A 25,193-nucleotide genomic window follows, 5' to 3' on the forward strand; every position below is an offset into this window, starting at 1 on the left:
GTCACACTGACACATTATCGTCCATGGCGCGCGCGGGCGGCGGGCGCAGCGCTCGGCGCGGCTAGGTGGCGCCCGCACCCGCCGCGCCGCCCGCGCCCGCCTCGCCGCCCGCACCCGTGGCCGCAGCCGCGCCCGCCACGCCCGCCGCACCCGTACCAGCGTTCGCACTCGCGCCGGCTCCTGGAGTCTCCTCGTCCTCCTCCTCTTCCGGGTCGAATTTTAACATCAATTGTTTAAACTGTAATAAAATGAAAATAATTTAACATAGGTAAATCGGCAATAAAGAAAAAGTATTTATATAATATAAGATATATTCAATATTAAAAATTACATTTTTTGTTGACTTTAAATGTTCAAACACTTAATTAAAATGATAATTTTAAGTTCTAATAATTTATAAAAAATACTTTTAACGTTGGTAAAATAGTAATGAAAGTTTTATTCTAAGATCTACAACCTTTTAAATCTAGGAACCTGATATTTAGGAAATAGATTTCTTTTACTGCATAGTAGTTTTAGAAAGGACTAAGTTCTGTAACTTCTTTCAGTCAGACTCAATTAAATTATTTTGAATTTGATAACTTTATTATTGAGGAATGCTACAAGCTACTAAATATCACGCTACGAATCTTATGCCCGTTTTCACTAAACCTAGGAATCGCCTAAATCGAATGCCTAATGATTTTGGGCGATGTCTATAGAAAAAAAACGTTTTACCAACTCTTAAAGTGATAACTATTGATGAACGGTTAATGTATCCCTAGGAATCTCATTAGATTAGGTGTTACTTATTTAGGCATTAGCTTGCTCGTCGTTAGTGAAAACGGCGATTAAAGATGAAGTTGGGCTTGGGCGGGCAATGGGAAACATTTATTTAAAAAGTTGTAGGTACGCAGTCTTCTATAATTATATAATAGGCATATGAGGCTTTACACCTATTCAAGTTGATAGATTAAAGGGTAACGCTTTGAAGGATGCCTTGCATGCCCTACGATGGAATGCTTTATCCAGAGGCGTTAGTTTTCTATTTACCATCTGGTGGGTCATCTGCTTGGTACGACAATTATTGGAAATCTATACCATCATATTTGATACGATACCTGTATTTGTATCGATATAGGAATCGTACAATATTTTCTTCGAGTCCAGTTCATATGCAGAAAAAAAGTTACCTCGAGGTAATCGTCGACGAGGCGCCGACGTCCGCGCTCGTCGAGCTCGTGGTCATCGTTGGTGTCGTGAAGTTGCGCGATGGTAGCTTTAGGCTCGAAAATGGGCGCGTGCCGCCGCGACACGGCCTTTTCGTACACCTTTACGCTCTCCGATGGTGAATACTGATTTATTTTTCTGTAATATTAAAATTAATTATTCCGTTTTTTGGTCACAGTTGAAGAGTATCTTCTTACGCTTGTTTCAACCAAGACGTTTGTTTGATTGTGTCATTAAAACGACGACTACTTCATGTTGAGGTTTAAAGAACTTTAACTTATTATCTACTAGCTGTTGCCCGCGACTTCGTTTTGTTTTTGTTTTTCGAAAGACATGTGCATCATAAATGTGGCAGCACTTTATGTATTTAGGATAGCTAAGCCTGGTGTAAAATCGTCAAAAACTTTCGTCCCCTCTCCCGAGAGAACTGAGCTTAATTTCGAGATAAAAAGCATCCTATATTACTTCTAATACCTTCAGGAATATGTGTAAAAAGTTTCGTGATGATCGGTTTAGTAGTTTTTGCGTGAAAGCGTAACAAACATTTATAATATTAGTTACTAAATGGTTGTTCGCTTTACATGATCCACCAAAGCTTTCAAATTTCTTCGCTTTCAAAAAATTTTCAATGAGAAAAAATAATTATTGCCGTTTAAAACAATAACAAACAAGTAATTTATTTTGTTAAAAAAAAACAAAACATACATTTGGATTTCTAATATCTGTAGCAGTGCTTATAAGATTCTCACAAAAGGATTTCTTCAGAAAAATGGAACACATTGAGGGAAGCAAAATCGTGTAATACCCGCATATATATCATTTTTTATTTAGGGATGCAGTTTACAATTCAAAATTAAAATATAATCTTAATATTATGAAGTTTGCCTATTTTAGTTCATGACACTGGACTTGTCGGCCATTGAATTTACATACAAATGTGGCCGGTTTAAGACTAGCTGGCACCCTCTATGTTTTTAAAACCTCAAATTGTACTACCAGCATGGCTAGCATAGGCAGGAGACAATTATTTCCCCGGGGAAAGGATAAAAATGTATCTTCTCCCATAGCTTTTTCAACTCTCAGAGCATTGGCGCAAAAGTGGAAATAATATCCAAATAATATATGTGTATTATTAACGGAGGAAAACTTCTTCTATTCCATGTTCCCGTGATTTAGCAGGTGGACACGTTAACTATACCCCCTGTCAGGGGATATCGGGTGATATAATGTTTGTCCCCTGCCTGTGCTAGCCCTGCAGAGGGAGGCTCTCATAGCCTTCAGGGTAAACACTGCTTTTATGCATATATGAGTTGCACGCCACTGTGTGTACAATAAAGTGTATTTTGATATGTTTCGATTTATTAAAAGAACACTTACGCGTCAGTGAAGCCGTAGAGCTGCTTAAGATGCTGTTTGAGAACTAGCAACAGTAGGCAGCCGCGCGCCTGGCGCATGGCGTCACGCAGTGGGCGCGTCTGTGGCGGCAGGCGAGCTTCCAACGCGTCCGCCTCCTCTTCGTCTTCCTCCTCGTCTAAAGTCTCCTTCTCCTCATTCCCCGTCTTTATCAGACCCTGCAAAATAATCTTTACTCTGTAGATCGCATTACAACATTAAGAACTAAGATGTTGACTTTACAATGAATTATTAGTTAATAATAATTCATTGTAAAGTCAACATCTGAGGATGCTCCGGTTTCGGAGCGAAACGTAGGGTACATTGCCGATGATCTGTTTGGTGTGGAGTATACGGATTGAAGAAATTATAAATTACACCATACAGATTCTCCTGCTATTCGCGGAGTATACCAAATGAAGCTTATTTTTCATAATCCGTAGATCGCGTTTCAAGGGTGAATGAAAGGGACGCTATCGTTCATCGAAGCGAGACAGCAGCATTCAATCACTTTAGTAAGTCTCTCTCGCTTAAGCGATAAGAACGCTTTGAGATAGCAATATTAGAACGGACATCCACTGACCCGAATTTTCGTTAGATGCAGATTATTTCTTATTCAAATCCATGACTACCAGTTGGCGTAATAGATATCAATACAACCCCACTTAGCCTTATTAATGAAATAACTTTTTGTACATAGATAAAATGTCTTTTTTAATTGAATGGTGGGAATTATAATTGTAATTGTATTCTCCACTCACCTCACGAAAAAGCTGTAGTAAATTTGATCCCGACGTAGAAATAATAATATCAATATGATGTATTATAAAAAGGGTTTCATCTTGAACTTGATATGGAAAGTAGCTTAAGTTATCAGCCAGGTACAACATTTGATCCAGCGGAGCCGTCTGTAAATAAAAATGTTAAATAAATACACTACATAGGAGATATAATTGGTGGCGATTGCTGCAAAGCTATTTCTTCATGGTAAATTAAAATTATGCAACGATAAAGAAAAATACTTACAGACACATCATCAAATTGTTTTAGTAACGATAACACTAAAGCCCGCCGTTGCGGCCGCGTATTACGCAGCAGCGAATATAAAAAACCGTTCAGTGCAGTAGGTAAATCATCTTGGTCTTTTTTCCTAAAAAAAAAAAAAAAAAATATTTGTGAAACTCTTCTGCAAGATATTATTGCACATTCAATATACACAAGAATCATTAGTCTTACCTAAACCCTCTAATAAGTCCCTTTTTACTACTTTGTAAAATTTTCTGCAACTGGTATGACAACTTAATTCCAAGTTGCGCTTTCATATGAATGAACCCTGGATATTTCTTATCGATTTCTTGAAGGTGTTTGTCAGCCGTATGCGAAACCGTCACTTCTGTGTCGGTGCTCATACTTATTAAATAGGGGACGATCTGTAAAGTATGAACAGAATTTCGTTACACACATTAAAAGCCTTTAGATATTTTCGCACGCAAATTATTAAACAGGTTGCAACTTAATAACGTTTTAAGAGTTTTTAAGTCACAAATGATTCGCTGAAACCGTACATGAAAAAGACGTCATGTATCCGTGACGATCTTAAAAATGCAAGTTTTAATATTTAGCGAAAGTAGAAATAAAGCTTAAGATGCAAATTAAATATTTTTTATTACATATATCGATATATTTTGGCGATATTTATTCATATATCGATATGAAATATCAGGTATCTCAAGAGTATCAAATACGATGTTTCCACTGATTTCACCACTGGAATTCAATATTATAATGTAAAAAATAAATATAGATCTCAAAATCAATATTTTTTTTGTTATTATCAACACGATATATATAACGTGTAAATGAAAACAAAAAATAATACTTCAAAGGCTTTACAGGTAAGTTTTGTACTTTCTCTGAGTCTTATCTGTGAAACCAAAACCTAATAGTTTTTGAGTAAACCACTGCCAGTTTTTACTGATAGAAATCAGACACAGCCATCACATGCAAAATAAAATCATGGAATCCTGTCACTTTATTCGGTATGCGTCGGGGAGAGTAGGTACTATACACGTGTCTGTCTTTTATCTTCAATAGGGTTGTCAAAAGTAAACACTTACAATATTTTGAATAAATTTGTATGGAAAAATAAATATGCTTCTTTTGTGATTCCTTTTGAAATATATTTATGCACCATTCAATGTTATTTCGTAATTCTTTTACACATTGTATATCGATACTTTTCGGTATGCCCTGCTTAAAACATCATGGATATCACATGTTATGAGTAACTAACCTGTACAGGATGAACGAGACCTTGGGCTAACACAAGCTGCACTACTTTCATTGCGCTAGAGCGCACTGTCGTGCTAGGGTGAAGGAAGGAGCCCAGGATCTCTTTTAGGTATAACTGAATAACAGTTGATGCCATTCCTGAAGACACATCGCCCATCTCCTTTAAGTTTTCATGCTTTGATCGCTTTGACCCTTAAAAGATATTTTTTGATATAATTAATATTTTATTAATATAGAAGCTTTTTGTTCTCAAATGATTTATTAATCCGTAAATAAATGTTATACGTACATTCACTATCTTGCCTAATCATTCTTTGTTCCTCTTCTTGTAAGTACATTTCTATATTTCTAAGCACATCAGCCTTCATTTCTATGGGTGCGAGTTCCGACGTGAGGAGTTGGTGGTAAAACTCTTTGAGCTCAGGCCGTAACATGAACTCGTAATGCCTCACGCACACGGACCCCAGAGATTTGAGCGTGTTGGACACAAAGTCTTCATCTTCCAATCCCACAAAAAACATTAACGTACTGTACACTTGCTCTTTTATATCGCTCTGTAAATAAATGGAAAGTTCTTTTTATTTATAGCCTATCGATTTATTTATAAGGTAAACAGAGTAAAATTTACTGCATAAGACATTTATGTTTATAAGTAAGCGCCGTTTTTATCTTCTCGCAAGAAAACAAATTATTTAAAAACTTACATCAAAACTGTTTCAACTCAAATAACCAAACCCATTTTTTTCCTAATCAAACGGATTTCAATTACTTATACTAGACAACAAATTCTACAAAACTATTTATAATATGATGTTCTGAAGGAAATGCTATCGAAAGAAATGTTACTACAGTATTATTCTTTTAAATGACTCTGAGATTAGAAATTGAGGTTACCTTAAAGGGAAACGTTATTGAGTTGAAACAGTTTTGTTTTAGGAGTGCAATATAATAAATACTAACCGCTAATCCTTCTATAACTTTACTATCGGTGAAATCAAAATATCTTAACAAAAGGCCTACAATGAAAAGCGATCTCCGAAAATGAGGCCTTGTGTGCAGAGCTCGCGTTTTATCCGGATTTCGCTGCCAACTGTTTTTCCATTGTAGAAGCACTCCTAGAAATATATTATACTTTTGAAAAAGGTCCAAAAAAATAACCACAAAAAACCATTATAACCAACAAAAACAAGGTCTGAGAATTAGTAGTCTGTATTTTAAAATACATACGTATTTCGAAATAACTGTCTTTTATAGTTCTCTTTTCCTATGATTTATTTAATCCCTAAACTGTAATATTAATTCAAAAAAACTAAAGCACATAAATTATGTTGTAACAGATCTACAAAAGATATCGAAACTCATTCGGATTACCGATTAAAGACAAGAATTGCCGGGGCACATAGTTTAAATCGTATTACTATCATAATTTACGTAACGAAGTCGCGTAAAACAGGTTCATTTATAATTATGATTTTTTTATTTATATTATTCAACTATTTTCAATACTTGGTTTGAAGTAATATAAAATATCATCTAACATAGGTATTTATATACATACTCCAGGCCATAAAAATAATAGACACCATCGATAACTTATTAAATTTCCATAATCATCGACCAAAAACACGGAGGTTGCTAGCACATACTCAATATTTTTAACCGAATTTCTCCAAAAAGAAGTAAGTAAGTAGTAGAAAGTATCAATTCGACTGTTGTATGTGTGACTTTTTGTTGTATGTGAGAGTCGAAAAGGGTTCATTCCAAAATGGTCTCTTTTAAATTTCAAATAGATCTATGATGAGATCTTCGGAGATTGACAACGGACAACATAACATCACGCCTATACGCTCGAAAGGGTTACAACGTTTATTTATTTATTATTATTTTTATTTATTTATTATTTTCTTCAAAATAACTCTCTGGGAATCAAACCAATATAATGTCTATAAATATACCATTAGTATCTATTTGAGTACTTTCACTGTCGTCAAAACACTTCCTATAAGGGCTGTAATATTACGTTATGTTATTATAATTGTTACCCAGACGTGTTCAGTTTATCGGGGTAAATCCATTTTTAATCCAAGTAGAATAGTAGTAGTTGCAATTCTTTTTTGCGTATGGCTTGACTTATACAAAAATATATTTACTTTTTACTTGATAAGCCTTTTTTAACGAAGTTGTTTTTTCTTAAAAAAATTGTCTTGTTTAGTAATACTTCAAACTCTTCAATAGCCCGCACACAGCAATATTATTGCAGAATATTGTCAATAATATGGAAATGTGTTCGGGCCATAGGTCATCGATGATAAGAGAGTGAAACTCACCGTGGTATTTATTGAAAACATCCCTAATGAGTTTGTAGTTGTGCGTGAGTTTGTTGACGATGGCAGCGAGACAGGCGATGCAGGCTGCGATGACAAGCTGGCCGCGTTGCAAGATGAGCTTGACCGCGTCCTCCTCCAGCTGTGCCAGAAACACCTCGCTAGGGTGCTCCATCAACGGCACCACCAGTTCCAGCGTTGATGCCACCGTCGACATTATTTGTTGTTCATATTGATTCTAACCAGTACAAAACACACAAAATGTAAACCTGTTTGGATAATACAAGTCGTTTTTTTACTTCTTTTTTTTACTATGCCAGCATTTACATTTGTTGACCTGCCTGGCGCAGTGGAGAGCGTAGTTTCAAAAGTGGAAGGGCTCGGCAGGGACAATTTGGGAATTTATAATTTTTGAATGCTTTGGCCTAGCTAGTGACAACCTTAATTACCATACCCTTAACAGTGTAGCCTGATGAACTCTTAAACCAAAAACTTACTACCAAGAGAGATTGCAGTAAGGGGCTAACTTATTGTAAAACAAAAAAAAAAACATACTTCTTCGTCTTGTTCTCATATTTACCTTATCAAACAAGCTAAACTTATTTCGATGGGATTTCCATAAATTAATTAAAGATTGGTAGATAGTTTGTGGAGAGTAATAGAGGCTAAATAAACACATTTTGTGACTTGGGCTGGGCTGGTTTTTGCCCAACTTTTGAACAATTATGTTGTTTAAACTTATACAATGGCAGATCTCAAACTGTTTTCGGGATAGTTATTACTAAATACATAACTTGTAAAGGCCTTAACAGATCAAATTACATACCTGACATTTTAAACTGAGGTATGGCTGCAGCGTTAACGCGTGATTAACTAGTAACTGAGGCCTAATTTTTGCAAATAAATGTAATGTGGCGAGACACGCTAATATACGTTGTGAGGATCCTGTTCCTGAAATTAAAATATAAATTATAGCTTTGTTGTGAGAGCAAATAAGATGATGTATTATTTATATAAAAAAAAAAACAGTTACCATCTGTATTGGTTTCTTCCAACTGAAGTAAATGTTCAATAAGGCAGTCAACGATTTGTTGGCAAGCTACCAATAGAGATTTAGGGGGTTGGTAAATTATTTTTGTAGAATCGTCCTTATCTTCTTTTGGTTTAAATAACTGGAAAAATAAAAGAATTAATATTTAGGATGATTTTGGACATTTTAAATGAGGATTTCAGTTTTTTTTGCCAAATTGTATTTCAATGTCTTGTTATCCGTGTTGCAAGAACTTTAACTTTACATTTTAACTAAACAGTATTCCATGGTTGTTCTGGTACATTATTCTATTTAATTATTAATATTTTATATATACAGAACTTTTTTCATAAATTTAATATCATTAATATTTGAAAAACAAAGCAGGTCATTGTTATGCAAGAATATTGCCTGATAATAACAAATATTAGTGTGATTTACTTACACTCATTAAAAGTTGCTGAAACCATTCGAGGCCCATGTCCCTCGATGATACAACAACGTCGGTAATATTAAGGACTTTCCTTGTGAGCGGATCGGCCGTCGCCGCTGTAATATCCAAGACACCGTGTCTCGAAGAATTTGAACATGGACTAAACCACATATTTTGAAACACTTCCATCACTAACTTCCTAATACCTTCCTCATCATTCACTCTTCTTATCATTTTTACACAAATTTCTGGTATTTTTGGAAACTCGGGGCACTCTATACAAATGTCTTTTAAAATTTTTATCACTCGTTTCCGCACTGATACACCAGTGTCCTAAAACAAAAAGGGCAATTTTGTATTATAAGAATATTACTTATAAAAATACCGATACATACATTTTTTAAAGATTCTAGGAGTATAATCGCTGTCGGTATAAGCGATACGATTATTGCTGATCAAGAAATTACAGCGCGCATTCAAGAAATTCTACTTGTGTATCTATGTAGACTTTCAGAAAAATTACTCACCAATATTCTATTCGAGAGCATTCCGTAATACTTATCAATAAGATCCGGCCTGCTGAGTACGAATTTGCCGACGAGATCCACGGCCGCTTCCCGAACGGCTGTGGACTGGTCGAGGAAGGAGCGGTTGACGCCGATCTGCATGTCTGGCCGCGCCAGCACCGCCGGGTCAGCCTCGACAATCATCGTCAAGCATTTCATAGCCTTTGTCCGTATAGCTATCGTATTTTCACACAATATAACTAAGATTTTTCTTAGATACCTGTCGAAACTCTGCGAGAACGACCTTTTTGACGCTAAGTATTGCGAAATTAACTCTGCTCCGCTGTAATCTATGTAGGATTGCATCACTTGTACTTGCGTTCCACCTTGGTATCGGAATGGTCTAATTTTTTCGAGGAAAAAATGTTTTCGCCGCTCTATAGTCTTAAATTTTTCGGCTGATATGATTGCGCTAGAAGCGTGTTTTCTGTCCGACTTCGATTCCTTCATTCCGCTGTCACTATCGTCGTCAGGGTCAGATTCTTCTTCGCTACTCTCATCTTTGTATTTCCTCTTGTTCTTGTTCTTTGGCCTTTTTGTAGGCGACGAACTCTTCGGCTGCACTACCATATCCCTATACCACTGCGTGATGTAGAAATGCCTCGCGCAATTCCACGCTTGGTCCTTTTGTCCATTGATAGCCAAGTAGTCAAGCAAAACCCTTTGGAGAAATTCCGTCCTTTCTTCGTCCTCATCCAAGCCCGACGTGAGGTACTGTAATAAACGTCGATAATTCAATGATATTTACTGCCTAAATGTTATGGTCGTTAGTGTGTTTCTAGGTTCGTTTATCAGGTTACCAGGTTTGGCCATGAAACTGGCGCTATCTTCCCCTGTATCGTGGAGAGTTTTATAATACATTGGTTCCGGTTATTATCACTGTGACATATTCGTTAAAGCACGCCAATTCGTAACTGTGAGGATAACAGGATATTCCAGTAGAAAAGTTAAATTCTTACTAATATTCTAAATGCTAGTGTGTTGCTAGCAACCGATTAACTTGATTTTTAGGCATAGAACTCTATACCAAAGCTGACTGAACATGTTATTATCATCATCATTTCAACCAATTGACGTCCACTGCTAGACATAGGTCTTTTGTAGGGAGTTCGTCCGCTTGCCTCCAGCGGCTCTCAGCGACTCGCCTGATGTCATCTGTCCACCTCGTTGGGGGCCGGCCTACGCTGCGTTTACCGGTGCGGGGTCGCCATTCCAGTTAACCCACGTAATGAGTGAAAACTCTTAATTAAAGCGAGCTAAGAACGCAGGCAGCGGAACAGCTAGCACTGAATATTTAGTTAAGAGTGCCACATGTTACAATGTAGCCCAAAAATGAGTAATAAGAAATTAATACATAAATAAGTATTTAAATTACCTGCGGCTGGCTGCCGTCCTTTTCCTCCTCGGCGCGTATGTCTCGCACCACAGCGTCCATGGAGGAGAGCTTGGCGCGCGAGCTGACACTGTCCCTGCGCAGGCGCGACGCCACCAGCCCCAAATATTCCAGCGATGCCACGCGCACAGACATCTCCATTGACTTGTCCGACATGTATTTCACCTGTCCCAACCGAATATTTATTAAGGACTCCTTCACAGGAAATAATTAACTTTTTGAAGTGAAAGTTTCTTTAGCCGCGTTGAACACTTTTTGGGTGAGAAAAATCAAACTAATGTATACTGAGTATATATGTACATAGATTTAGTTTTAATTCTATCGGCAGTCCCCAAAGACTGTCCCGCATGTTTGTTTTTGATCCACTTCAAGTTAGCCCTTGACTGAAATCTCACCTGATAGTGAGTGATGATGCAGTCTAAGATGGTAAGAGGCTAACTAATACCTTTTCTAAGTTTTATACGTGACATCGATCCGGTACGCTTAATCGCTTGGCGGCAAGTCTTTGTCGGTAGGGTGGTAACCACCCAGACTGAAAAACTGTTTTACATTATCTCCCAATGCTAATAATAAAGCTGAAAAATTTGTTGGGTTTGATTGAAGGTTATAGGAGATTTTAATACATTTAAAAGTCTAGCAACGGGCGGGTGTTGCGACGCTGTAGATAGTATTATAATTTTTTTATGAAATAAATTTACTTCTCCGATATTGTATGCAAACAAATTTGCTGGGAAGCGCTTTTTTTTAAATTATAAACCAATTAGTATAATATATTGGCGTTAGCGCTTTACAGGCAGATTCGCAGGTGTCTTATGAATTGTATGATATTGTTAACGGTAGTTATTAACTTACCAGCATAGTCCCAAGTAAACTCAACAGCAACTCTGTGGCTGGCCATTCCGGTTTGTTGACTGTGGTCAATAGGTCGTGAACAAAATTCTCGAACAGGGGCCTGAAATCGACTTCTTCAGATCGACTTCGGCACTTATTCAGGAATGAAGTCAGAAATGTTCCGCCAACACTAATCGCTGCTTCGTACTTGGATATAATTAATAGATCTTTATCCACATGCTGAAAAGAAATGTAAAAATTAAGCTCATGGACATGTGCATTCTCCCTAACCCCACATATGGTGTTTGCCAGCGAGCAATGGAGCCCAGTATTTTAGGAATCAAACTAACAGAATGTAAAAAAAAACATCATATTGCACTCATGTGGGACACTAAGCTGACAAATTGAAGTGTGACGGGGGCATGCCTGATGAACTATGGGCAAAGACCACCTCACAAGTGGCCCCACAAAAAAAAACGCCAACGGCAATGACCAGGCATTTAAAATACTGGCTGAAAAAAGCAACAGACCATGGTAAGTCGAAGAACGAAAGGGAGGCCTTTTTCCAGCAATGGGACACTTCAGGTTGCATATAAATAAGTTATATAGTTCCATAGACTAATTCTTCAAAATAACTACTAGTAGTATTACTAGAAGTACTAAATAAGTACACTTTTTTTAGTACTACTTACTTTTTTGCTCTCGGATTCCGTTTGGTCCTTTCCTTTATCTTTGTCTTGCGACTTACAAAGAGTCTCTGGTAACGTCACAACGGACTGGACGAGTTGGAGGACGAGCGCCGTCAACATTTGAATGTGTTGATCCGAACTCAGTTGAAATGATCGTAAGTTATGTTTAGAACTAGGTATTCGTGCTATTGACGCTAAAATATCTTCCAATAATAGCCGCCGATGTTGATCATATTTTGTAAAAATCTGTGAAGTATAAATAATAATTAAGTTAAGTAGTCGATTGCATAAAATGAGAGAGATTATATTTTATTGCAGTACGTGTTGCGCAACAACTCGTAAATGGCTAAAGCGATTCAAACGTTTTGTGTAAGAAAAGTTTTTGTCCTGTTTCCTGTATTACAAGGGAGTCAAGAGCAGCGTATAGGAGTCATGACGGCAAGATAGCGTCATGCCGTTTACCGTCACGATTTTAATGTAGTTTTCAGTAAGATTTTAGTGAACGGTTTATATGTAGTATTTATGCACATGCATGCTACTACTTTAATTTAAAAGAGAAAAGCCACGAAATTCCAAGAATTGTCACGTCACGTCTCCATGTCGTAAAGAACATATTTTTGTGCGCTTATATTGCAAACGCTGGTTGAACCTTACGAAATAGATCAAATTTCCATACCCTGGAATTTTATATAGACGATGATAATCGTAATATTAAGATACAACACCAAACTGGCCGACATTGGTATCTAAATTACACCCATGCGAAGCCGGGGCGCTTCTCTAGATTGTTATAAAAAAAAGATGGTTTACTGTTGTGACAAGCTTCAAAGCGGACAGCTGTAGCTCGCTGATGTTCTCCACGAAGAATGGCGAGACGCCCACGGTGGAGGCGTGAAGCACTGTGGTGTCGGTAAGGTGATGCGCGGCGAACAGCTCGGCGAGCAGCGTGACGCACTCGTGCGCATGCGTGTACAGCTCGCGAACCGCGCGCGTTGCGCCACCGTGGCGCTTGCTCGCGTTGCCTGCACCGCCGCCACGCCTCTTGCGACCGTCCACTGCGAACGAACATTACCAATTATTTCCTTAATTCAAAAATACTTTTTTTTGCAAAAAAATCTAAGTGCCTCTTTAAACTAGATACCTACCTACGTACTTAGTTTGACCAATTCCTTTCCAAGTTTTTATTGATTACAGAAATCATTTAAATAAACTCAACTGAACAGGAGTCGAAGACTTTTATATATTGGTCGAATATGCGACTTTTAATACTTATATCTACTTACTTAATAGAAAAAATTTAAAAAATGCAGCCAAACTATTTAATTGTGTAACAGCAAAAATGTGGATTCGCACTAAAAAGCCCAGAAAAAATCAGCTATAAATCTGAACTCCACGGGTGGGCACCCGTACGACATGAATAGGCTGTGGATGATCGATAGCAATAATATCAAACGCAACACAACTGAAGGCGTGACGAGGGCTTACCAAAGTCACCCCTAGCGGGGAAAACGATCACTAACGTGGCAAATTCTCGAAAGGCGATAAGAACCGGTTTAAAACAAGGAACTTTGGAAAAGTGTTGAATGAAAGATTATTTCAATGGCGCTGGCATGTCCTCAAGCATAAAAGTCCCCAAAATAAAGATTAGAACAAAAAAGGTTATCTCAGTGGATATAACCGTTAAAACTGACCTGTGTTATTATTTTGCGAATTCGAAAAAAGAAGAGTAGAGTTGGTCTACAGAGATGAGTTCAGAAGAATGCCATTCCGTGCTTTTGAGCCTATTAACGTTTCCCCGCCCAGCACGGGGCCTCTTCTCTCCAGTGGCGTGTACTTCATAAATGTAAAAGAGCACTATCCTACCCTCATTTTTTCATAATACGCTTGCTTACCTTGGGCATAAATCTTTTGCATGCCACAGCCTATATCACAGGTAATCGGGTTTTACAGTATATACCCACCACACTGTGCCTATACGGGTTGGATGGCTTCTACGATTATTATCACACGTAAAGATATGCCTATACGGGTTGGAGGGCTTCTACGATTATTATCACACGTAAAGATAATAAGCGGGTCTGAAGATTTAATGTGCGTTCAAAGGCATATAAAATCAGAGGCAAAAAAAATACATATATATGTACTCCAGTAACCAGAACCGCAGTAAAAATTTTGAGTCGACCAACCATCGAATACTTCGAACGTTTCAGTGATACGATCGAAATCGTAGTACATATATAAACTTCAGACACAATCGATTGGAATTAGCTATTTGACAAATGAAACTATACATTTTAGGCCCTAAATATACTTAAATTATTTTCATAATCTCCCCTCTCTTATTTTAACTTTTATTTCACGAAATCCAGTACAGTATGGGCATGGCTAACAATGTTACTTTGTCGATTGGAACCCTCGTAGCTTTAGTTTTAAGTTTACGAATGTCGTTATCGCCATCATCTCACTACCGTGTTATTCTTATCTACGCATCAAAAGTGCCACCTATGGGCCTACTTGAATAAAGATATTTTTGACTTTGATTTTGAATGAGTTAAAACTATGAACTTTACGACTTAGCACTATGCTTTATCCAAAGTTTCGTATATTTTTCCGGTAAAATATAAGACAAATAAGGTTGTACTTCACCATGCATAATGAACGACCACAGACTATCGAAATTTGTTTTGAAATAAAATCAATCGAAAATTCAATTAAGTACCTAACTATATTACAATACTATGATATATTGCATATATTAAAGATTAAATATAATAAATAGAATTATTTCAATTATTATCACGCGTAAAGATTATATATATATATATATTTTTTTAAATATTAATAATAAAATAAATAAATATACTACGACAATACACACATCGCCATCTAGCCCCAAAGTAAGGGTAGCTTGTGTTATGGGTAATGACTGATGAATATTTTTATAAATACTTTGAATATACATACAACACCCAGACACTGAAAAACATTCATGCTCATCACACAAACATTTTTCAGTAGTGGGAATCGAACCCACAGCCCCGGGCTCAGAAAGAAGGGTCGCTGCAAACTGCGCCAATCGGCAATCAAATAAACTGACCATACAGCATTGCCATGCAACTATTGATTCCAGGGTTCTATGTAAAGGGTAATCAAAAATCTAATTGTTTCATGAACTATTATACCTGACTCTATGTGAGCTGTCAATATTATCATCCTAAAATAGAAAACGCATAGTTGATCTGACTTCATTCCCATGGAATAACAGTTTTCCGGTATTTTAAGGCACACCTGACACCTATGTTATGCAGGACATATTATTATATTACACAAAATTTTAAAAAATTATAATTAACTTGTCTTACCTTTCTTTTTTGAAGTGCTCTGTATACTGTACACCGGGTCATATACACAGTATATAGTATTGTTGAGTTGAAACTTTATAAACATAATGATTCTATCTATTACATCTTCTAGAAATATGCGTTTAGGCATACTAGGTGAGGTCATTATATACAAAGCAGTTAGGCACGCATCTGATGCACACATAACTCTTTCCAATGAAGACTCTATCCAAATTTGTCGCATCTCTTCGCTGTCCTCCTAAAAAACATAATATTTTTATTGGGATTCTTCAAACAATTACATCAGTGAATAAAATAAATTATTAGAATAAATTCTGTGACCATTAAATAAGTAATGTAATCTGAACATGAGGTATGCAAAAAAATGGCTCAGTGGGTGGGAGCATTGACTCTTCGCAAACCATGAAGTTGCAATGTCAGATTGGACTTGTTAATTTGGCAATTAACAAGTCCAATCTGACATTGCTAATGTATAGGTATATTTAATGGTTGGTTGGTACTAAAATATAATATTTAAAAAAATGCGCAAGTTTCGCACTCATTCGCACTCAATCGCAGTTAAATTAAGTTAATATTGTCGTAAGTGGAAGCGTAGTGTGCTTTTAACTGAATATCATTGGAATAATCGGCTTATCATGCAGTCTCTGACCAGAAACTGAGTTGGATAATTAATTTAAAGCCATGTTTTGGAAAGTAAATTCCTAAGATGTAAGATGGTTGTAAGCCGTGTAAATAAATAATTGGCTTGTTGGAACTAGTAACTTAACAGATAAGGACGAGGGCTAGGCCCACGGAAAAGCAACTGGGAAACAGAATAACCTCCTTTTTTCTATCGTTACATTATCGTTATTTATCATCGTTTATCGTTAGAGTATCAAGTTTATCGTTTCCAGAGTTGGAATTTATTTACGCATTACCTTTATTTAAACGTTACGTTATAAATATGCTTCGTAATTAAGAAAAAAATGAAATACTAACAGGGTCTCCCACTAAAGACATTTTCTCGGCTGCCCTTATATTTTTCTCCAATATATTGAGCAATCGTACTAATTTATCTGCTGGAATGGCTTCCATAGCACCAAGGTTTTTTAACTTTGCCGCTTCTGAGCATAGCTCCTGTAGTTGATAGCGTGGTAGCAACACATCTTCGGGGATATCTGGACCTTCTGAAATTCAACATATTATGTTTCCTATAGTCAGTAATCTCCTCAACCTTAATTTATTTCATTTAGGCCGAATATAAGCCTTTTTGGAACAGCAAGGGTGTCTCTTTATAGTGACTACCACGGTTCCGAAGACAGATTCTACGGGCAGGAAGCGCACGAGTAACTCAGCAGTTGCCATTTCTAACATCAATTCTCTTCCTGCGAGACATGAAAGTGGAGTGGAATGGGGCGGTTCATAAAGAAAATCATCTAGTATAGTTGATATGGCAATCTGGGTATAAATGAGTCGGGAGGTGTGGTGTGCGTCCCGTACCCGCACAGCGCCCGCGCTTTCTCTATCTTAGTGCCGCACATTGGATGCGTTTATCGGTTTTAATCTAGCTTACGATGTTGCCAAAATTATTCCAGGTCTTTTGTTAAAATTGCCATGTCGACTTGTCACGGACTATACATACTAAGATAGTCTGAGTTAAATTATAGTTAACTTGCTGTGGCGTTCTTCGACAGAGTTTATTACGGTTTTTTTCAAATACTCTGGAGAACCATTTTTTTCTGGGATAATAAGTACCCCGCTAAGTTTGTTGTGGGCTTCTTCTTAGACCAGGGCGTGTTTGGAACCCTCGTAGCTTTGTATGTAATCAACGCATCAAAAGTGCCGTCTATGTGCCTATTTCAATAAAGAAATATTTGTCTTTGACTTTAGCCTATGTTACACTCCGTCCTTTCAACTAAGTCTATGCTATAAACGCAAGTCGATTGGTGGCGTTGTTTTGGGCGTGGGGTGTGTTGATTTGGGGCAAAGGAAGGACAAACAAATAAACATACACACTTTCGTATTTACAATATTCTATTCAAATAAAGGCCTATTAAAATAAGTAAGGATTAATATAGTATAATCTTTTATGCAATTTTGAAACATTGACTGAACAAATTCAGTTCAGATGCAATAAGATTTAGTTATTTGTAAGTTCCTACGTTAATTGTAAGAAGCGTGAAAAGTCGAATTCAGGTAAAGAAAATTGTCTCTTAACAATTAAAATATGTCATGTAGTGACGGCAGATCAGATTACAGTTGTCACCACCCCTTGCAGCGGGTTTTGTATGAGGCGACTAAGGGACTATAACGGAATCAGCGGCATCCTCTATGCATCTACTGCTATCTATTGCGATCAACAATCCGTCTGCCCAGCGGAGTGTGTATTACCGGGAAACCATCTAGTTGTGAGAGGCCTTTAGTCCAACTGGCTTCGATGATGAATTGAAATTTGATTTATTTCGGATAGCTTAGTAAATAATATAAATTTACTTACCCATTTCATCTGTTATAATTATGTCATCATCAATGGTTTCAAAAACAGACTCGATAAGTTTGTTAAACCGCTGATATGTATTTGTCTCCATTAATTCATCAACTGATAATACTTCCAAAACGGGAACCAATCTTTTTTCAACTTTTCGTAATTTGGGACGAACTGAAAATTTAATAAAATTTATTTTGAGTTGATTAAATAAAGCTTCGATTAGCCGGGTCTAGGGTGGGCATAGCTTGCGAGTCATGTTTCCTGGTCTGACTGCCAGGCTTCTGACTGGCATTCCGTATCTGCCAAGGCAAGACAGATTAACACGGCAGACCTGGCAAGGCAAGCCTTGCCATCAGTCCGCGTTGTATAGAAGATGGAAAATGGCTTTTATAATTTCTAGTTAGAATATATAATTAAGAAGAAAACAAAACATTATATAAAAATCATTGGATTAAAGGAATACTATCTTTTAAATCTATTTAAATGCAACGTCTCAATTGCCTACACCTAGGGCAAGCGCCTTAAACTGGGTACGACCCCCGTATTGACACCGCATGGGTCCGAGTAGAGCATACTCGGCCGATGCAATGTGGGCCCGAGACATCCGTAGCGGTTGAGGTGAATTAAATGATCGCGAGTCGCGCTTGGTCGGCTGGACAGTTGAGGTTTTGCATTATAGGCTTATTGTTATATACAAAACGCAGTGTATAAAATCTGTATTAAACAATGATATGAGATTAGTATATTGTCACTGTAATAATTTTTACCAATAGTAGCTTCAGCTTCCTCTTTTTTACTAGCTTCTTCATGTTTTCTTTTCACTGCTTCCCAGTTCTTTTCTCTTGCTATGTCTATTGCCTCTTTCTCTTTGTCTACAGTTTGCATGGAATTAATTGATTTGGATTTCAGTGGCAAATTGTCATCTGAATCAGAGTCAGCTGTGCTGTTTTTCCTTGGCATCTCCTCATTTGGTAGCTCATGTTTTTTCAATATACCCTCCTATTTAGAAATTATAAAGATACCTATTTTAGTTTTTACAATTAAAACGTAATAAACATTATTTTTAATAATCAGTAGGATCGCTTACGGATAGGCGCCCTAATTTAACAACTGGATATCGGTTATTCATAACTGTTGTACTTTTAGGGTCTTGTTTTTCCTGATTAGTGCTTTGTGTAACAGGTGGGGGTGCATACGGCGCACCCATAGATGGTTGTGGCACTTGCGGCTCTTGACGCAGAGGAGAAGGAGCTACACTAGCTTGAGCTGGCGATTGACCTGTTACCACGTTGCCATCTAAAAAATAATTTTAAATAAAATAAATCAGTTTCCTGTAAAGACAATTATTATTACAACAGTGAACATATATATACAACACCTTGCTCATAAGATTTGTCTTGCAACTGCATATGTTGTTTTTGTTCATCAGTCATACTCGTTGGTGACATGTCACAGTCCATGGATAGTGGATCTTTTTCTTCCATTAAACTAGTTCCAAAGTTTCTATTATCTTGAACTAAACTGTTATAAAATCCACCGTTCTGAGGATTTTGATTTGTCAAGGAGCTTGTATATACATTGGACTGATTGGAATTATTCCAGGGTGGAGAAACATTATTTTGGGCAGTAATATTTAATTGGCTACCTGGTCTGGCTTGTGAGGGTGGTGAGCCCATATTAACATGAGGTGAGGATTGGCATGGGGTAGCTAAAAGCTCCTGGTTGGGAATGGAAGCGGACTCATGATGATGCCCTGCAATGTGCCCATGTGTTGAAGGACTTGAATGGGCTGTGTTATGTGATGTGTAACTATATGTAGAAGATGGTGACAGTCCGTTGAATTTAGAGGTGTGTAAATGGTTACCCCAGTGGTTTCTTTGCTGTTGGTCAAATACATTGGGATTTACATGTAATATTGCTTTCAATAGTTCAGGTGTAGTTTGTTCAGGGGCAGGACTGACTGCATTAGGTATACTTTCATCCTTTAAATCTCTGAAAAGAAATTTAATACCTGTTTACATTATGCTCTCTAGATTACAATTTTTAAAAAACTATATGTATAATAGAGAACTCTAGTTAAAGCTGCTTTAATGATATTGGAGCCAATTTGATTGTCACTCATCTCATAACCAAATTGATTGGTCACAAGTAATGTTAATAAAGTAATTTTTTAATTTCTCTTATCCAATATTCATAAAAAGTAACAAGATACGCTTTCACTGCATACTCTGAATAGCTATAATTATTTTCTAGATTATTTATCATCTTAGAAAGATCCCTCTAAAACAAAGTAACATAGAAGGTTATTGGAGATTCCAGTATGATTACCTATATAATTATTGGGTAAATTGAAAAACATGTTTACGACATTATCATAATTACACATACGCACTCACACACACACACATACACGCACGCACGCTCACACACACACACACACACACACACACACACACACACACACACACACACACACACACACAAATAGACAAGAACCATATAAAACTCACAAACACAACCACAAGTACTTAGGCATAAGTGATTTTCACTTTGTTATAAGGCTATGGCATCAAGTCCGAGATACAGTCTCAACTAGTTCAGAACAGGTGCACTTTCTTTCTGTTTAAGTACTTTTATATTTTGATTTTTCTTATAATCACCATATTCCCTGTTGAAAAGGTGAGCACTAGTTTCTTTTAACTGTCAGTTTTTGTTATGTTCATTGCAGTTTAAACTTTTGTGTACAACTACAGCAAAATCAGGATGATTATCAAATCAAAAATTTCTTACATATGTTGCACTGATGTCTGCATAAGCGATTGTAATAACAAGGAAACCAAGTTATCGTCGCGAGTTGCTAGCAGTATAGCTGCTTCTTCAGCAACACGAGGATGAAATAGTTGTGACTTATTATTCAGCGTTGATGGCAGAGGTGTTGGTAATGGAAGCACTGGTAATACTGCAAAGAAAAAATAATATTATTGTAGTGAGTTAAACCCATAATCAATAATACCATATTATAGTATACTAGCTGTTACCCGCAACTTTGTCTGCATTGTTTTTGTTTGTATGAAATTCCCGCAGGAAGCATTAGTGTTCCCAGAATAAAAAGATTCCATCATCAGGATACAAGCTCTCTCTATGCAAAATTTCACCAAGATTGGTTTAGCTGTTAAGCTGTGCATAGATAATAAAGTCTATTATTTTCAGACCGCCAGGATCATAACCTTGGTACTTTTTCTGGATAAAAAGTATTCCAAAGTTCAGTTCAGTAGTTGAGCCCAACGTAGGTAAAGAAGAGAACAAGAAATGAAACAGACACACTTTCGCATTTATGATATTACTATAGATTCGGTAATTGCAACTATTAAAAAATAAAAACTTGAAAGATTCCAAACTGCAATGTTTCCTACTAGATGGCGCTAACATGAGCTTATAGACTGATAAAATAAGTTGAATGAAAATTAAAATTTTGCTCAAAATGGCCTAATTGGACAAAACCTTCTCTTTAAAGTTTAGTTTATTAATAAAATGCTAACATTTGCAACATTTTTGATAACAAATGCAGCACCAAAGTTTTTATAAAACAAAGACAGATGGCATGTTTGATTTTACAATTAAAAATGAAAATTGCTAGGAAGCTTTTGATGAGAAAAGATTTTCCAGATTTTCCAAAATATGTATAGCAATGGCAATTCTGGGTATAGTTAGGCCAGTTTTGCAGTGAATGCAGATAGATCACATAGCCAACTAGCCCTAAAAAAAGCGTACTGTTTTTGGAACAATATAAATAAATACTTATGATATATATACAGATAAACACCCCGACACTGAAAAAAATTCATGTTCACTACACAAACATTTTCCTGCTGGGGGACTCGAACCCAGAGCATTGGACAGAAAGCAGAGACGCTGCTCACTGCGTTAATTTTTAGTAACACCTCAATCAATAAAATCAAAAGTTGCAGATCAAACATAGGTTCTATTACATTATAATTGGTTATAATTTATTTATTGTTTAAATTGGTTGCAAGTGGAAATAACTTTTTTTATTTTTAATAGGGTCATTGATGTTTTTGGTTACAGTCACAAAGCAATATTTATAGCAATTGTTTTAAAGATTGCAATAGCAGGTACTATAGTTGCTTTGCATTTGATTTTCTTAGCAATTAATATAGTGATAACGACTAAGACACTGTGAGGTGACTGCATCACCTAGAATATCATACCAGACTGAATTGTATCAAAAATGCACCTGTATTTATATCTTAATACTGGCACAATGTCATAAACATTGCCATCAAATATAATTTTAACTATTTCTTTGAAACTGTTTATAATTAAATAAGAATTATGAGCATATTTCTTAAAATGATAATAAATTAAATAAAATATCTAGAATAAATCAAATCATAGTTATCCAAAGTCACTTCAATTTATAATTGTCTTAATAGACATAAATTGTCCTGTTACAATTTAAACCTTTAAAGTTAAGCTGTGCTAGTACTTCCTTGAATAACTTACTACATACATATTTGCCATTAAATAATCATTCTTTAAAAAACCTTCCAAAGTTTAAACTTAACAAATGTAGTTATCACAATTATCTCCATCATCACTAAATTTAAGAAAATGTAGGCCTTCTATGCCTTGTATGCCTTTGTATAGGACAAATTTAATAAATAAAATTATGAACTTAGCTATGGAACCCATATGCAGCATCATAGGTCAGTTACATTTCTTAAAGTAAAAAGACTTTATTAAGCATTAAATTGTTTATGTGTTACAAGTACTTTCATTAGTGAAAATTAATGAAAGTTCCATCAGTATGAAAATACTGATGGAACACTTTAATAGATAAACCACCAAAATATTTTATATTAGCAGCCAGGCATTAATTACTCAGTTAACTTGATTAGTGTCAATCAAGTTCTTGGTCTGTTTTGCAGTCACAAAAAAATCTTATTTGAACTTAGAACACGTAGAATGCTCATTTTTTAATTTAACTAGAGGCTTCTACCTCTGACCCAAGCAAAAAGGGGAAAATGTTTGTGAAATACAAATTGCACGATCAGACCAATGAAATGATAATGATTTTAATGCAACACTCGGGAGAAAAACAAGGTCCTCAGTTACAAAACATTTAATATATATATTTCTTCTCAGTTGTTAGTAACATTTGAATAGCCCAAAAGATCAATTTTACTAATGTAAACATTATATGAAATTTTAAAATGACACTATTAGCCTATCTGTTATAGTAAATTTATTGGGTAAAATAATTTTAAATTACTATTAAGTTTGTACATCAACATAGTACTTAATATTCCAAAAAAAAAATTACCTATTCAAGTACTATCAACTTGAAACAGAATATATCTAAGTATGTGTGAATTCACATATTAACTTTTATTATGCATAATATCGTGTTAGAATAGCTATAAAATGAAAATTATACAAACGGCGGTAAACTGTGTAGTAATACAGTCCGCCACAATAATTGTCACTGGTACAAATACTTACAGTCAGTCAAACTGGCTACTCCTGCTAATGTTGTAATAGGGACACTTGGAATATCCCTATCATTCATCTTGACTACAATTTCAATTTATTTTTCCAGGTTTACTAATGCTGTCCTAAAAGTCAAAAAGAAAGTCTTTGGTGTGGTAATGTAACATACACCAATAGAAGTTGTTTGCGTAGTCGCCGTTTCCATTATGGTTTTATTTTCCACATATGCGGCACTTTGCACAATTAAGTTTCACATTTGTTAGGTAGCAGTTTGTCACAAAAATTGCATTTCACGAAATAGTTAATTAATAAATCCAAAGATTGTTGTGAAAATAGGGCAGCCGTCAATTTGATGCTTTGTTGTGCGTTGTGCATCAAAACGAAGGTCAGCGCATCTGTACGGCACTCCCAATACAACGAAAGAAAAGTTGTTTAAACGGTTGTTAACAATATTCGCTTTTAATATATTATCAAATACTCACTGAAACATTATGATAACTATTTATATCCAGGACAAATCAAACAATCCTAACATTTAGATAATCAAGGAAATGTAACACAGTGTTGCCCGTTACATGTTACTTTTACAACTTTAACAGATTAAATATATAGATTTATTTTGTTTATGACTACCCTAGACGAAAGATCGGACCATGGGAACCTAAAACCGCCTACACCAACGAGTATAGTACCTAACTATTAAAACTGTGCTCCTATTATCCAAAATCATGGCCAAAGTCAAGTCATAGGCATTCAGTCAGGTATTCAGTTACAAAGGAATGCAGCCTGCAATCAAATGTTTTGATTATGCGTCTGTTAAAATACCGTCTACGTTTTTTTCGGATAAGAGGATGCAACCCTAAAATGGAGACAAACTAGAAACTTGAACGTAATAAACATACTGTTTAAATCCTCTTTGCATTATGTAACATGGAACTTTTAGGTACCTACCTCCATAGCATAAGCCAATGCATAAAATGTAAACAAAACGTACCCGTCACGACATTTCAGTTTTGCTCACAATATTTTCACTGTTCCTTTTAACTAATTACTCACACAAGTCTTAATTCCCATAGTAAAACTATTAAAGTTTATAAACACAAAACTATTTCAATCTAAATTAGTTAACGTTAATAATTTATCAAAAAATTGGTAAGAATCGTGAAATAAAAACACAGACTACTAACCTTATTAGAGTTTGACATATAGAAATTTAATAAATCCTTAGTGCTGAAAAATAAAAATTGAATCAGAGTGAACGATAGATTGTAATCTACGAAAAGCCATAAATCAAAAGAAGAAGAAGATAGATTGTAAAATCTGAAGTATAATCTGTGTGTAATAAATAAAGTTTTCCATTAATTTACATAACATTTGTAAATTTGGGGCTAATTATTATCCATCGGATATGTAACAAAATTTGCAAGAAAGTAATGATCTAGAATATATATGATCCAAATGCCTATATAATATAATTTAAAAGTTTATTTATCTAATCACACATTTATAGCTACTCTGCCATATTCGCAACGTTTGAAAGAATTAATTACGTGATCTGACGCCTTATTTGTTTCCGTTTAGCGCATTAGCATAAGGTATAGACTTTACGTCTATTCGGAACGATTACTGTCAAAAATGGTCGAAAAAACTTACTTTAGGTATTTTGGTGTGTCTCGTTCTTAGTTAACCCTATG

The 25,193-nt window shown here is 35.9% G+C and overlaps 1 protein-coding gene across 1 annotated transcript; it reads right to left on the reverse strand.

Annotated features, from left to right (window-relative positions):
* Positions 1–61: 61 nt before the first annotated feature.
* Positions 62–24,068, reverse strand: LOC120624289 (nipped-B-like protein). Its single transcript, XM_039890743.1, has 27 exons — positions 23,982–24,068; positions 23,512–23,624; positions 20,779–20,947; positions 19,367–19,980; positions 19,076–19,284; positions 18,756–18,987; positions 17,998–18,159; positions 16,500–16,687; positions 15,522–15,759; positions 12,970–13,214; positions 12,163–12,405; positions 11,492–11,710; positions 10,622–10,804; positions 9,208–9,960; positions 8,693–9,013; positions 8,251–8,389; positions 8,044–8,168; positions 7,221–7,455; positions 5,854–6,008; positions 5,183–5,447; positions 4,895–5,085; positions 3,838–4,031; positions 3,628–3,751; positions 3,363–3,509; positions 2,587–2,780; positions 1,173–1,347; positions 62–238 (listed from the first exon to the last, which is right to left on the reverse strand). The coding sequence occupies exons 2-27, from the start codon at positions 23,576–23,578 to the stop codon at positions 62–64; spliced, it is 5,964 nt and encodes a 1,987-aa protein (XP_039746677.1). The 5' UTR covers positions 23,579–23,624; positions 23,982–24,068.
* Positions 24,069–25,193: the final 1,125 nt, after the last annotated feature.

This window comes from Pararge aegeria, chromosome 6, assembly GCF_905163445.1.
Source record: "Pararge aegeria chromosome 6, ilParAegt1.1, whole genome shotgun sequence".
Lineage (NCBI taxonomy): Eukaryota > Metazoa > Arthropoda > Insecta > Lepidoptera > Nymphalidae > Pararge > Pararge aegeria.

Bases quoted from the DNA above. Each gene is read 5' to 3' on its own strand.
- LOC120624289 (XM_039890743.1), bottom strand. From the start codon at position 23,578: ATGAATGATAGGGATATTCCAAGTGTCCCTATTACAACATTAGCAGGA. The intron at 20,948-23,511 runs GTAAGTATTTGT...TTTTCTTTGCAG, and splicing joins AGTAGCCAGTTTGACTGACT to TATTACCAGTGCTTCCATTA. The intron at 8,390-8,692 runs GTAAGTAAATCA...TTATTTTTCCAG, and splicing joins TTCAGCAACTTTTAATGAGT to TTATTTAAACCAAAAGAAGA.